The sequence below is a fragment of the Ischnura elegans genome, chromosome 1, assembly GCF_921293095.1.
Source record: "Ischnura elegans chromosome 1, ioIscEleg1.1, whole genome shotgun sequence".
NCBI classification, from domain to species: Eukaryota; Metazoa; Arthropoda; class Insecta; order Odonata; family Coenagrionidae; genus Ischnura; species Ischnura elegans.
Genome location: NC_060246.1, coordinates 165,500,187 through 165,513,584, shown reverse-complemented (window position 1 = coordinate 165,513,584; position 13,398 = coordinate 165,500,187). Strand labels below are relative to the sequence as shown.

General features: G+C 38.7%; 1 protein-coding gene across 1 annotated transcript in view; it reads left to right on the top strand.

The window, feature by feature from the left end:
- The window catches only part of LOC124172100, a 56,256-nt gene that overhangs the window by 36,475 nt on the left and 6,383 nt on the right, over nt 1-13,398 (top strand). The window contains exons 12-15 of the mRNA XM_046551539.1: nt 2,672-2,865; nt 6,117-6,366; nt 7,045-7,168; nt 7,421-7,515. Of these exons, the coding sequence (XP_046407495.1) occupies nt 2,672-2,865; nt 6,117-6,366; nt 7,045-7,168; nt 7,421-7,515 (663 nt within the window). The remainder of the gene's footprint in view (nt 1-2,671; nt 2,866-6,116; nt 6,367-7,044; nt 7,169-7,420; nt 7,516-13,398) is intronic.

The window sequence follows — 13,398 nt, the reverse complement described above, 5'->3', positions numbered from 1 at the left end:
GCAAAGGGTTAAGTAGGAGTGTACGAAATACCCCGCGCGACCTTCCTGACATGTTAAACTACGATGTATTGTCGATGCGATGTTTACGAATAGGCACGTAAATATTATGTCAGTCATATGGGCATTATGTCAGTCGCGATATTTTTACTGAACTCCTACTTCCCCTAAATTCCCACCGTGAGGTTTTAGGCGAACCCTTTCTCTCCAAAGTTGCACTATCATTTACTATTTCACACTTTTGATGGACCACAGTCGGAAGCGCTGATTTTTTTTAGCTAACTACGCCGGCGTAACAAGTTTTGTTGTCAAATATTTCGCCGTAGTTTGTATAAACGAATGCCTTTCGCTCCTGGGGACCGAGCCGAGGCTCATAATTTCAAAACATTTCGTCTAATCGAAACTTTGTATAATCGAATAGCGCCATGTATTTAGCATAGGCTTATTGCCGGGACCACAATATCACTTCGTAAAATCGAAAACTTCGTAAAATCCTGCTTCGTATAATCGAGAGTTTACTGTATATTTTATTTTATCATTGAAATATAATATTCCTAAATGTTGAATAAATTATGTGTTATGGATGGTGGAATTCATCCATTAAAGAAACTAAAGGAGACTATTTGGGACTGCATGTTGGGAAAACACAATGTTTATTAAAACATGGTAAAATATCAATCATAAGTACTGGCATTCTTATAAATCCAGTTATTAATTTTTATAGTGTTAAAATTAATTCTCTAGAAAAAGGTTAAAGATAGTTGATGCTGTTATGTTATGTTGTTATTAACATTCCTTTATATGCATATCTAGTTTATGCCATGTTCTGATTTCCTTTCCAATTCCAAGAAAAATCCCATTTCTTCTCAAGTCTGGAAGGGATAAAAACATAGTCTTGAGATTAATGCAAAAACCATGTTAATGTTTGTATCCTTGCTAATAACTATTGTAGAGAAGCGATTTTAACCCATTTATTTTCATATTATAGACAAATCATCATTCGTAATCTTACTATACCAGAAATGAAATTACAGTACACTCTCGATTATCCTAATGGCTAGTGATGGGGAGAGAGAGAGAGATGGCACGAATAATCGGAAAACACGGATAATCCAAACTTTCAGTTAAATGTCTTTTAATGTTCATAATTTACTTAAAACAAACAATATATTATTATTTATGCAGTTATTGTGTTGCTTTAGATTGCTTCCAGGACTCCTTGAGAGCTTTCTTCGCCAGTTCACGATTTTTTTTAGCGACGATAGCGTGGATGTACTCGTATTATTAATGCTTTGTGTATGGCCTGGTTTCGAAAACCATGCATCCGTGGCTGTGTGATAACGGATACAGGAAAAAGGTTTGCACGAATGCTTCAAAACCACTGCTTCACGTCGCAAACTACACTGTCAGGCACTACGCCACGTACTCGCGTCTCGCACAAGTTGCCCGGGTTGAAACTGCTGCGGGACTTGTATCCGTGATCAAGGAGCGCGGTCGCGCACTGCGAGGCTTGGAAAACAGGAACACGGTGCTCCCATGAATGCAACTAGAGCGCGATCGCTTCCGTTTTACGAAGGGGATTCTAACGGAAATGATAAGCCCCGTATGTCCTAGCATTGATGCAGTAATTCTGGTGATTTTGCCAAGGATTTTTAAAAACAAAGATCGCGGAAAAAATTGAGCGAGAGTGAAAATCATGCACGGATAATCCGCAACCCGGATAAACCGCAGCCAGATAATCGGGAGTCTACTGTAGTTGGAACTCATGGCATTGGGTTTCAATCGATATATGTAAATTTTTCTCCCTTGATGCATGGTGGCTATCCTGTTAGAAACATGTTTAACAGGCTACTGATACAAAGATGTCAATGTAGTAGTTTCTTAATAATTTTTCAGTACAAGATGTGTATTGCTTTTATTATAAACTACCTAATTGTCAGTATTTTAAAAGAGAATCGCTATGAAAAGTCTATTGGATACAAAGGAGTAATGGAGAGCTGTATTAAACCACTCGGAAGGCTGCCATACAAGGTGAATGATCATGCAGAATGATCTCGTGATCGTTTACAGGATCATGCAAGCAAAATAGAACATGCACTAATTTTCTCTGAACTATCAGGCGAATGAAGGTTCATCCGCGAATTCTTCTGTCATACACGGTGAATGATTTCATTTGCATGATCATTCAGCATGATCATTCACATGGTCGTTCACTGTGTATGGATTTATTTCGACTTTAAGGATTGTTGACTAATGATGATGATGTCAGTATTTGTATTGTTAATATTTTTACAATCTACAAATGCTATTTACAAAATTTGTGTGATAAATGAGCTGAGGATGAGAGCTAAAAATTAGCTTGTATGACTTGATTTTAAAATTAAATCATGTGATAGTGGTTATATTAGTTTTTCTCCTAGTGTTGAGGAAAATTTAAAATGTTAGTGAAGGCTATTCCAATAAATATTTTTGACAAAATTTGAATTAGTTTACAACTATTGTGGTGGGAAGATATTCGAGTAAATGTTCGTACCCAACCCTTAATAGATGTTCTAGACTAATTATCGACTACATTTATTTTAAAAAGAAGCTTTTGTTTTAAAAGTAATATTTCAGTGAGTGGAGAGTAAACTTTTGGTTCATTTGTATGCTTAATGCCATGATTTATGTGCAGTTTCCTGAGGTGATGGTGGCATCTTCGGGTGCTGGAGGAGCATTCTCTGTGACGCAGCCCAAGGTTTCAAAGACGGACCTGACCCTGGGAGTGAGAGGCAAAGGAGGCCCCCGTGTGGCCGTCACAGCGCCTAGAGTGGCCGTCGCAACTCCCCGAGTTGTCGTGCCCACCCCAAGGGTTGCCGTCACACCCAGGTATGTCGGCAGCCACCGCCTCAAATGTTCATTCTCTCTGCTGCTCCTCTGCTAAATCCCATATTTATTGGAATGAGTATGCTCCAATGAGCATCCTCGGGTACAGTGAGCCCCGGGAATGCTGACTACGATGCAAACGTTCGTCAATAGGATCACAGTTATGGTTGTTTCAGGTTGGGGGAATTGGGGAGTATAAAATGGCTGTTCAAGTTAATTTTTTTGTACATGTTCATTGTAAAGAATTGTATTTCAAAGAGACTTTCAATATATTTTTATTGGAATTTTGTGTTTATTGAGTCTTACTCATCAAAAATATTAAATGATGATTGAAAGGAGAGTGTTAAAAAATCAGGGCAAATTCAAATTCAAAAAGAGGTCAGGAAAAAATGGATTTAGAACTCGGGAAACTTGTGACAACCGTCTTAGTGCACCAGATTGTAAATGCTAGCATTTCAGTCGACCCTTGCCTTACCTTTACTTTAAAAATAGATTTGACATACAATTAGGGGCCTGATTCTGGTTCTTTTTGTCAGCACGACTGTCAGCATGATTTCTCGAAAAGATTGGCGAACACTGTATGCATTCATATTCTGATTTTCATTCGCTAGCTATTTCGCCAGGAATGTTTTGCTTCGTGTCCCTGGAAACGAAAAAGTTGTTCTCGTTCTGTCTGGCGAGCATACACCCATGTCTCGTATAGCGCAAGGGATGCGTTCCTTGGGGTCTTTGCACTATACGAATTTGCGTTATACGAGAGCGTTTTAACATTGGGAAGATAGGGATGCGTTCCTGGTAGCATAGGTCTTGGGTATTGAATTTCCTCTAAAACATCTAATTCCCATAAAAAGCCTTATAAAACATTATTTAAATAAATTTTTATAGTTTAAAACATCTTTAAAGATAGTATGCACGCATTCGAAGACTTTTATTCACGTTAAAAAAAATTCTTGCTTGCTTTTGAAATTCCCTCCTGTCGTGCGGGTGGGCTAACATCTGCTATCTCAGGGGATCGTTATGCGTTGCCGGCAGTTGACTATTTTTCAAACTAGTCTAAAAAAAAAAACCATTGCGTCACCCAGGCCCTTTTGTCGCTCATCGAAATGACAGGAAAATGCTACTTTGAATGCCATTTCATAGCTAGCGGAGTTTATGAATGATAAATCATTTTAATTTGAAGTCCTCCGAGTCATTAGCAGCTACGTGAAACAGTCTTTAAATGCCTTGAAACCTGACCCAGGTTTTCCTTCCCTGAATGAACGAGATTGCATTCTTTTCCAAAAGAATATCGTCTCGTCAACACTAGATCTAGTTGAGGGGGAAAGGAGCCTTTTTCAATAACAGCTTGGAGTTCATCAGAAAATGTTGTGGTGGCTGCGCTATCAACACTTGCAGATTCACCTGATATCGCCGCACTGAAAATACCTGCTTGCCGTTTAAATTCTGGAACCAACCGGAGCTTTCACTAAATGTCTCGGAGCGATTACCACTCTCGTCCTTTTGTACTGATTCACCATGAACTTTCCATATGTGTAGACCGCTTGGTTGAAGTTGGTGCGGCTGAGGTCACTGATGTTTCAGCTTCGTCTTTATTCAAAATAAGGCATCGTGAGTTTAAACTTAATACGCAATATCGCTTTGACGCTCTCCATTTTCAAAGCAATTGACCTCTCTCAAGTCCTCTTCTAGGTTTATGGTTTTTCTTGATAAATTCTTGATTTTTCTACACGCATTCCTATTTTTTGCCATATTCTCTTGGTTTTTACTCTGTATGGCTCTATCTAAATCACCTTCCACTGCTGAACTGTATTCCTGAGACGCAAAAGGCCTACGACTGCGGGGAAGGAACGAAGCCATTGTGTTTGAGACACTATAGCGGACCCTTTTATGTGTTGATGCTTTTCATGCGCAACTCGGCCACCGCTCCATTTCTCCCCCGTGAATACCGATGACCTTGAAGGCTTTAGCGTAGACCCCCTACCTGGAAGTCAACCGCCCGATAACCTGTGACGGAGAAAATACGTCTCAAACCGTATTGCTGAAAAAAATCATTTCCACTAGCCCCTCGCATAATTAACGATCTAAATTATTTATTATCATTCTGTTAAGGAGACGAGATAAATCTTCGGTAGGCCGGCTATCTGGACCCAATGACGAGTAATACTTTTGGCCATTGCACAGCAATGGATTTCGATTAATATATAAACAAAAAAGAAGAATTGAGGCTAGCAATAATATTAATATGCGTAAAATGATAGAAATTTCATGTGTACTTAGCGCAAGTTCACGTTTTATTATGAGAGCGTTTAAGATTTTGGATTAGGCTACACTGCGTTGCAATGTTTCCCCGCGAATTTGCGCTATATCGAAATGGCGCTAATGGAAATTGCGCTATACGAGACATGGGTGTATAGTGAATGTAAACATTCACCAAGAGCGAATTTTGCTAGTGAGGGCAATGAAATCGCTCTAGCGGCTTAGCGAAAGAATTGACGAGAGACAGACTCATGATTTTACTACCGCTCTACATCATTATTTTGTTGTATTTTTGATCGCAAAGAGTTTAATTGTTATTTAGATGTTTGGCATTCAACCTGTGTTGTTTTACTTGTCTTGCCGTTCTTCATAATTAAATAAATGGGATTAAAAGTGGGTTTGCATTTGAATGAACCATGAAGCTTTTGTTCGATAAGCGTATTGTGTTGTTGTGGGAGTGCTGTTATTCTGAGCATATTAATGTGTTGGATTGGTTGAGAAAACTTGTTGTTTCGGTTCTTATGCTCGTGAATGTTTCATCAGAAATGATAAGAAAGAGACTGACAGGAGTTTTATCATATAAGAGCTTTTCATTGGATATCCGATGCAATGGTGTTATGGAAAGAATGACTAGCAGCTATTCTAAAGGTCTTGAGGTCGATGTCGCTTTTTGTTGATGGAGTGAAAATTTTCATAAATAAGAAATTCTGATTGCCTGGTAATTTCTCGGTGGGAATCCCGAGAAATTTTTCATCAATCTATATGCCGGGAAAACCTAAAATTTTAAGTCAAATCAGCTGTTTAGAATTGAAACAGATTGGAATAATTTGGATCATAGTCAAGCATGTACACACACCCCCTGGTCTAGGCAAATCATTTTTCCTCTCTGCAGTCTTTGCTCTCCTAGAAGTGTTGCCTGCCGACAAGAGTAATTCTGGGGAAAAATGGAAAGAGGGTGGTTGATGGTGGTGGTGGTGTCTCTCTCTCTCTCCTTGCAGGGTTGCGACTGCAAATGGCAAAGAGCAGCCTCCTGGCCAAGACAGGGTGGATGTGGTCGACATGGACCTGGAGTCGCCGTACTCTCCAGCCTCGAGCGAGGGCGATGACCTCTTTGAGCCTCCCTCGTATGAATCGGCCGGCTCGGCACGGCAGACTGCATCTGTGCTTAGTCAGCAGCAGCAGGCGCAGCAGCAGCAGAGCAAGGGCGGCATGAAGGGGAGCGGGAGGAGTGGGACGGCTCCCTCAGGGGTAGGCTCTGTTGCCTTGCAGCTACAAACGGATTAATCAAATCAATGCAATTCAATGTTGTGTTTGGATTTGAGAGTCGACCCATGACTGTATTAGCCTCATTGACGATCATTCCTCACTCATTGTCATGAAAATATTGTTGTGGATTGGGTATTCTTACCTATTTTCGGTCCTGCAAGAATCATATTCTTGCTCTCATATACTACAGCATTCAAAAATTATTTCATTCCTTTGGTGATAATTATGCCGACAAATTCTTCTCAGGCAGACTAAAAGGGTTATATTTGATAATTTTCTTCCCTAGCCTTGAGGATGGGTCACTTCTGAAAGAATTATTATTATTAAATCTTATCTTAAATCTCAGGTCTATTAAGTCTTCTCTTTCAGTTAATATATTGAGCAATCTATGGACTCTTTAAAATGTTGATATGTAGGTATTATTCATGAATTTTCAGGACAGGGAAGTGTTGTTAATTTATGGAATCTTTGATAGCTATAATTTCAAGATATTCTTATTTACCATTGAATTCCACTGAAAATGCTAAAATTTATGAAAAAATGTCAAATTGCAAATCAACGCCCTTCCAGTGTTGCTCATCCTCTATTTATTTGAGCCAATTTTGATTGTGTTGCCGCAATCCTCTATTGATGAGTCTCCGTGGTTTCTATCGCCATTAGGATAAGTTTGACAACCTGTTTGGTAGCTCACCCATGAGGAGGAACAATAGCGGTGGGGCCAAGGCGAGAGGCATGAAGAACCACAAGGGCAGCGCGAAGTCTGGGAAGTCCAGAGTGAAGACAGGTAAGATTGCTCTTGTGTAACTACTTGACGCTGTGAACTCCTTCCTTGCTATACATGTCATTCAAACAGTTCCATTTTGCATGTTTAACTTCTTCCGGTGTCCTCAAGCAGTCTCGTATACTTATCCCTTGCATTAATGTCTCGATTCTCAAAAAATAACTTCAGTTTACAAAAGAACCAGTATATATGCATTATGTTTCTATGATCCCTTTAAATTTGTTATAAAGAGTTGTTTTTCTTCTGTTCCATGAGGTGGAAAAGTAAATGTCCGAACTGAAGAAGACCACCATCTTACCATCCTTGACGAGCTTCCAAATTCAGCCGTGGAGATGCAAGTGAAGGAGAAGGTGAGTGTTCTTGGTGTTGAGGAGGATAAGTTAGCTTTCTGAGCTTCGCTAATGAATTTTTTTGGCAGCAATGTATGTAGTGAAATTCATCATATGCATGTATATTTTCTGTATGATTAGGTCACGTCTAGGGATGGTCGGATCACATATCTCGGCTCTAAATATCTGCAGATATTGCCCTTCATCGGATACTTCAGATCCAAATTTGCTGAAGGCATCGTATCTGGATCCTAAATTTTTAATTTATTCTTCAGTGAATGTAGCGTCCCATACAAGGGAGTGCAAAGAATTCCGATCCTACCTTCGCATGTGCCGTTGCACTGCAATGCACGTAGAAAGTGACAAAATTCGGGGGAAACTTATGTGAGGAATATTAAAATTCAGTCAATGGTTTATCCGAAGATTGAAACCTATTCTCATTTCTAAACGCAAGGGTAACAGTTTAGAACCTGAGCGTGTAAAGATTTTATCATTTTTTTTTAAATAATTTGAAAGCTTAAAAAAATTATTTTTTATCAGTAAAAGTATGAAAATGTATATGTAAATCTAAAATGCATTACTTTGAGTGTATATACCCAGAAGAAACTTGAATAATTACTTCGTTTTATAGCAGGAATTTGAAAATGATTTAGATCGGAAAATATCCAAAGATCCGGCTCCAAAAATCAAGAATCTGGTCGGGATCCGAAAAAAGTCCATCCCTAATCGCGTCATATTGAAATGCCTGATGACTCCGACTCACTTATTGAAATCTAATAATATATATCAAGCTATTAATTATCTCTTGAAAAATGTATAGGAATTCATCAATTATATGGTGAGGGTAATTTGAAATACAGTAGGACCTCCCTTATGAAACCTTCAGCGGAGAACCAATAAAAGTTTCACAAGTGAGGAAATTTCATATGTGAGGTTTTTTGGTATTTAGTATGAAATCCTTTTCAATAGGGGCCAGTTTGTTTCCAGGATGTAATTACTCATTTGGAGGCAAGAAATTGAAGCCTAATAATCGTATTTACTCACAAGCAACACCACAAATGATGTGTTACTTTAAGAGAAACAATTTTGCATTCCTGAACAAAATTACCCACGGTTGAATGTCTTGGTTGAATTGCTAGCATTTCTGGCACTAAGCCACAAGGCTATCATGCTGGAGAAATTTCAGAATGGTGATACTGAATGTTCACAGAATCCTTAGCAGCTATTTTCAGGAAATTCATTTTACCACCTAAGGGCAAACCAAAGATTAGAGATTGAAGAAATGAGGTACCTGAGGAAAGTCATCCAAATTAACCCTGTAATGAGGGAGCAAAATTTCACTAATGCATCACGAAAGCTTCACACCCTGTGGGCCCAAGTTCAAGTCCTGGCTGTGGCAGAAACTTTTCAGAGATGGCTGTATCCCTGCTTAAGAGTAGCGTGGAGGGAACTTCCAGTGCAACACACTGTCCGGCAGATGGGATGTCAAGCCCATTTTAAAATTGTGAAGATAGGGATGTGTTCCTAGTAGTAGAGGTGTTGCATATCAGATTATCTGTAAACCATATACAGTAATCTCTCGTTTATACAAAGCAGGATATTATGAAATTTTCAATAATACGACGTGAAATTGTCCTGGCGAAAAGCCTATGGTAAATACATGGTGCTATTCTATAATTCAAAGTTTTGATAATACGAAATGTTTTGAAATTACAAACATTGGGCTTGGTCCCCAGTAGCAAATGGAATTCGTTTATACGAACTATGGCCAGCAGCTAGTCAACAAAACTAGTTATTCCGGCGATAGCAGCAAAAAAATCAATTGTTCTGACTGTGGTGCATCAAATTGTGTAATCGTAAATTGAAACTTTGGAGGGAAAGGGTTCACCGAAAAACTTACCATAGGAATTGAGGAGAAGTAGGGGTTCAGTTAAAATATTGTGGCTGACACAATTTCTCTATTTACATGCATACGCGTAAACATCGCGTCGACAATACTTTTTAGTTTAACATGTGAGGAAGGTTGTGCGGGGTATTTCTTACACTCCCACTTAAACCCTACATAGTTGAATCATTCGTATCCAAGAAAATGCTGCAAGTGCATAAAATTGCTCAAATTTCAACGCTCTTGCACGTAAATAAGCGACCTCTTGACAACACTTTTCAATTCAACAGTTGAAAATATGAGGAAGGAAGAGAATTAAGTGACTCAATGTTAGAGGAAATATTATTCAATTTGAAGGTTCATTTTAGAGAGAACGTAACATTTCGGAGGGAGGAAAGGTCGGGGAAAATACTGTGGTTGTCAGCAACGAGAGGTGGGGAAAGATAGTGAGGATATCACAGATGATATAATACTTTATACACGAACCCACATTGAGGGCGGAATGGCTCTTCTATTGCCATTTTGAACGGGTATTTGATGATTCTGTGCATTAAGTTTTCACGTAAGTACCTTACTACTATCCATGAGGGAGGCGGTGTCTGGCTGTCTTTCGTCCTGGAAGCGCTGACTCGTAAGGTATAGGCTTGAACTAAATTCATGAGAGAATGTGCGAAGGGCTTCAGTCGGTGCCTAGCAAGTGCCGTAAACAGTGGAGTAGAAGCTGCAGCCAGGACTAGACATGACAGCGTTGATGACGAAGATGAAAGTGAGGAGGAGTATCTTAAATGTTGGACTCTATTTACCACCAATTCATTTTTCTACTTGTATTGAAGGGACACTTCCAACTCTAACCAAGAACTTTCTTGTAGCACTCGTATCCATTCCGAAAGATCTCTTTCCAAAACCTTTGTTTAGTCTCTCCGACCGCCTTTTGCTGATCTTCCTGGCACCTAACTTACACGTCCCAAACCCCACTCCACTAGCATTTGTCCCCTTCCCTAGCATTTCCCGGTGATGACCTTGAGTATGTCGTAAAAAAAACACGGCCCCCAAACGTGGTCTCAGGCAAGGCTGAAGGCCCTTTACCCCCCCGCCCCTCTTCCTCCTCCCACCCGCTGCACCTCTCTCTCTCTCTATCCTGCCCCCAATTCCTCAACCAGGCACCACCAATACCACTTTCATTTACCCCACCAAATTGGAATGTTCTCTGACTGTGGAGAAGTGCACGTTTCATCTCTACCAGCAATGGGAGAGTCTTATGTTTCTAACTGGAGAGAGGCTGGAAAAGTATTTTCCATTGTCGGGGAAATGAAGAGGAAAACTTTGTTATCCACATTCATTTTATTGGCTACAACACGTGTTTTGCCATTTCTTGACATATTCTTAGTCTGTTCTTGCTCCCGTGAGACTTGGCAGATTAGCATGCCCTTTGACTGCGTTCATGCAAAGATAAAATGCATGCTGCGTTCATGCCAAGATAAAATGCATGCTGCGTTCATGCAAAGATAAATTGGAAAACTCAACGAAACACCAACTTTTTTAAATCAATTATTTTATATTCATGGGATTGAAAAATTAGCAATCTGCTTAATATTTGAAAAATTTGAGCCAAAACCTGACGTCAATCTGAAATTATGGGCTTATTTTTTGGTTTTGTTAACCTACTATTAACATGATCAACAAACTTAAATGAAGACAGAGATGTGTTGTGTTTTGGGCTGATCATTTTTTTAAATTCGTGTACATTAAAAATATTGCAATGTTGGTTTACTTTCAAGAACTCTTGTAAATTATACCTCAATACGTTGCCCTTCTTTGGCTTTCGGGTTTCATTCTTTACCATGTTTAAAATGGTGCTATGTAACGCTGATATGGAAAAAAGATTTTCTTAGTTTTAGCACTAGAAGGAGGAGGGAATTGATACCTACCGGGTGTGAGGTGTTGCGATTATAAAATTCTCTCTCTTCTTCTCGGCAGACTTTAAATAGAAATTAGTTATTTGCTTTGTTCTTTCCATGGCACTATTTATTTTACAATAATAACGGGACTCATTTTTTATACTGACATAGAGAAAATCTTTTCTGTATATTATATTTTCTCTATACTTGGCATAATTTTCAATACGACGGAGAAAGAAGCACGAAGACTGTATGAGGTTAAGGTACATGTTTTGTGGAATCATTTTTGGAAATACATGCAAATGAACCAATGCTTCACTTAAATATCTGGAGAAATGATAAAACGTGTGTTTTAGGAAAAAAAATGAATGTGGATAATGACGTTTCTCTCTTTATTTCCTCAATAATGGAATATGCTTCTCCAGCATGTGCGTGCACTGTGGTGTGTAAATATCGTGAGGAAGTGCAAAATCCACCTCACCACAACTGAAGGATTTGCGGCTGATACACAATGAGTCAGCAGGCAATGAGGAAATGACAAAATTCAGGGGAAACGTGCGCAAGGAAATATTTTAATAGTGTTAAATAACTTGAAAGCTTTTAAAAGTATTTTGAATCAGTTAAAATTTTAAAATGTGTCTGAAAATCTGAATAGCATTCCTTTGTTTGCATGTGCCGAGAAGAAACTGAAATAATTACTTTGTTTTATAGCAGGCAATTAAATATGCATTTGGATTCGAAAATATCCGAAGATCCAACACCTGAAATCAAGTACCTGATCCGGATCTGAAAAAAATCCTGGATCCATTCATCTCTAATACATTTCCATCAATAGCCTTGAAAAAGCTTGCATATATAAACATTTGCAATGTAAAATATCTTTAAAGTTATTAGACAAGCATTCAATTTTTTTTTTCTCTCATTAAAAAAAATATTCATGCGCGTTTTTTTAATTCTCTTCTTTTATGCGAGGGTACTAATATCTAGGAATAATGCATCCTATATTAGGAGTTCATATTAAGTCACAGCTTTTGCCCAAATAACTGCCTGTGGTATAGGAATATCATTTGACTGCTTTTGGTCGATCCAGGTTGTGAAAAGACTCAATTTTTTAGCAATGAACATAACATTCATATTGACCGCTTGGGTGAAGTTGGTGTGGCTGATTTCACTTGTTAGTCTTTATTCAGAATGATAGTGCGGACTCTCGACATTGTGAGCTTAAAGTTACGTGCCATATGGCTTTGATGCTCCCCGTAGCAATTGATCACTTTCAATTTCTCTTCTAGGTTTATGTTTTTTCTTGATAAGTTCTTTATCTTTCAATCTACATTCCTCTTTTTTGCCATTGTTCACTTAGTTATTGTTTGGCTTCATCGATATCATCTTCTACTGCTGAACTACCATGGCACTGTATTCCAGAGTTAGATAATCCCTCCACAGCGTGACTGAGACTAACTGCAATGCTAAGGAGGGGCCCAAAACACAGGGGGCCTACTACTGCTGCTGGCATGGAATGAATGAAGCCAATGTGCTTGACACTGACTCTCTCTCATTCTTGTTGATGCTGTATGCAACTCGGCCACTATTCTATTTCTCTCCTATGATCACGGATGACCTTGAATGCTGTACATACATAGTGTGGACTTTTATGGTGGAAGTCAATTTTCTCTTGACGACTTATTACATAGATTACTTAGAGGCAAAGATTACATTTGCAGCTGTATTTATTTAAAAACTCATTTTCACTTGGTCCAACCTCAATTAATGAATTAAGTTAACTATAATGTCATTCAGTAAAGGAAATTAGATTAGTTACTTCAGTAGGTTGACTGTCAGAATGCCATGATGAGCATTGTTTTTGGCCATTTAGCAGAAATGGATTTCGACATATGTAAAAAGATAGAAGAAGTGTTAAGACTAAAAATAATATTAATTTTCGTAAAGTGTGAGTAATTTTGTGTGCGCTTGTGGTAAGTTCTCATTTCATCTAGACACGGTAAAGGTTATGTAATATGGTTATGTGGTGTAGAGAATGTTTCCTTGAGGAACGAATGGCCAAATTGCTCCAAACATACATGTTTATGGTGTATAATTCCCATAGTAAATATGAGGCCTTGT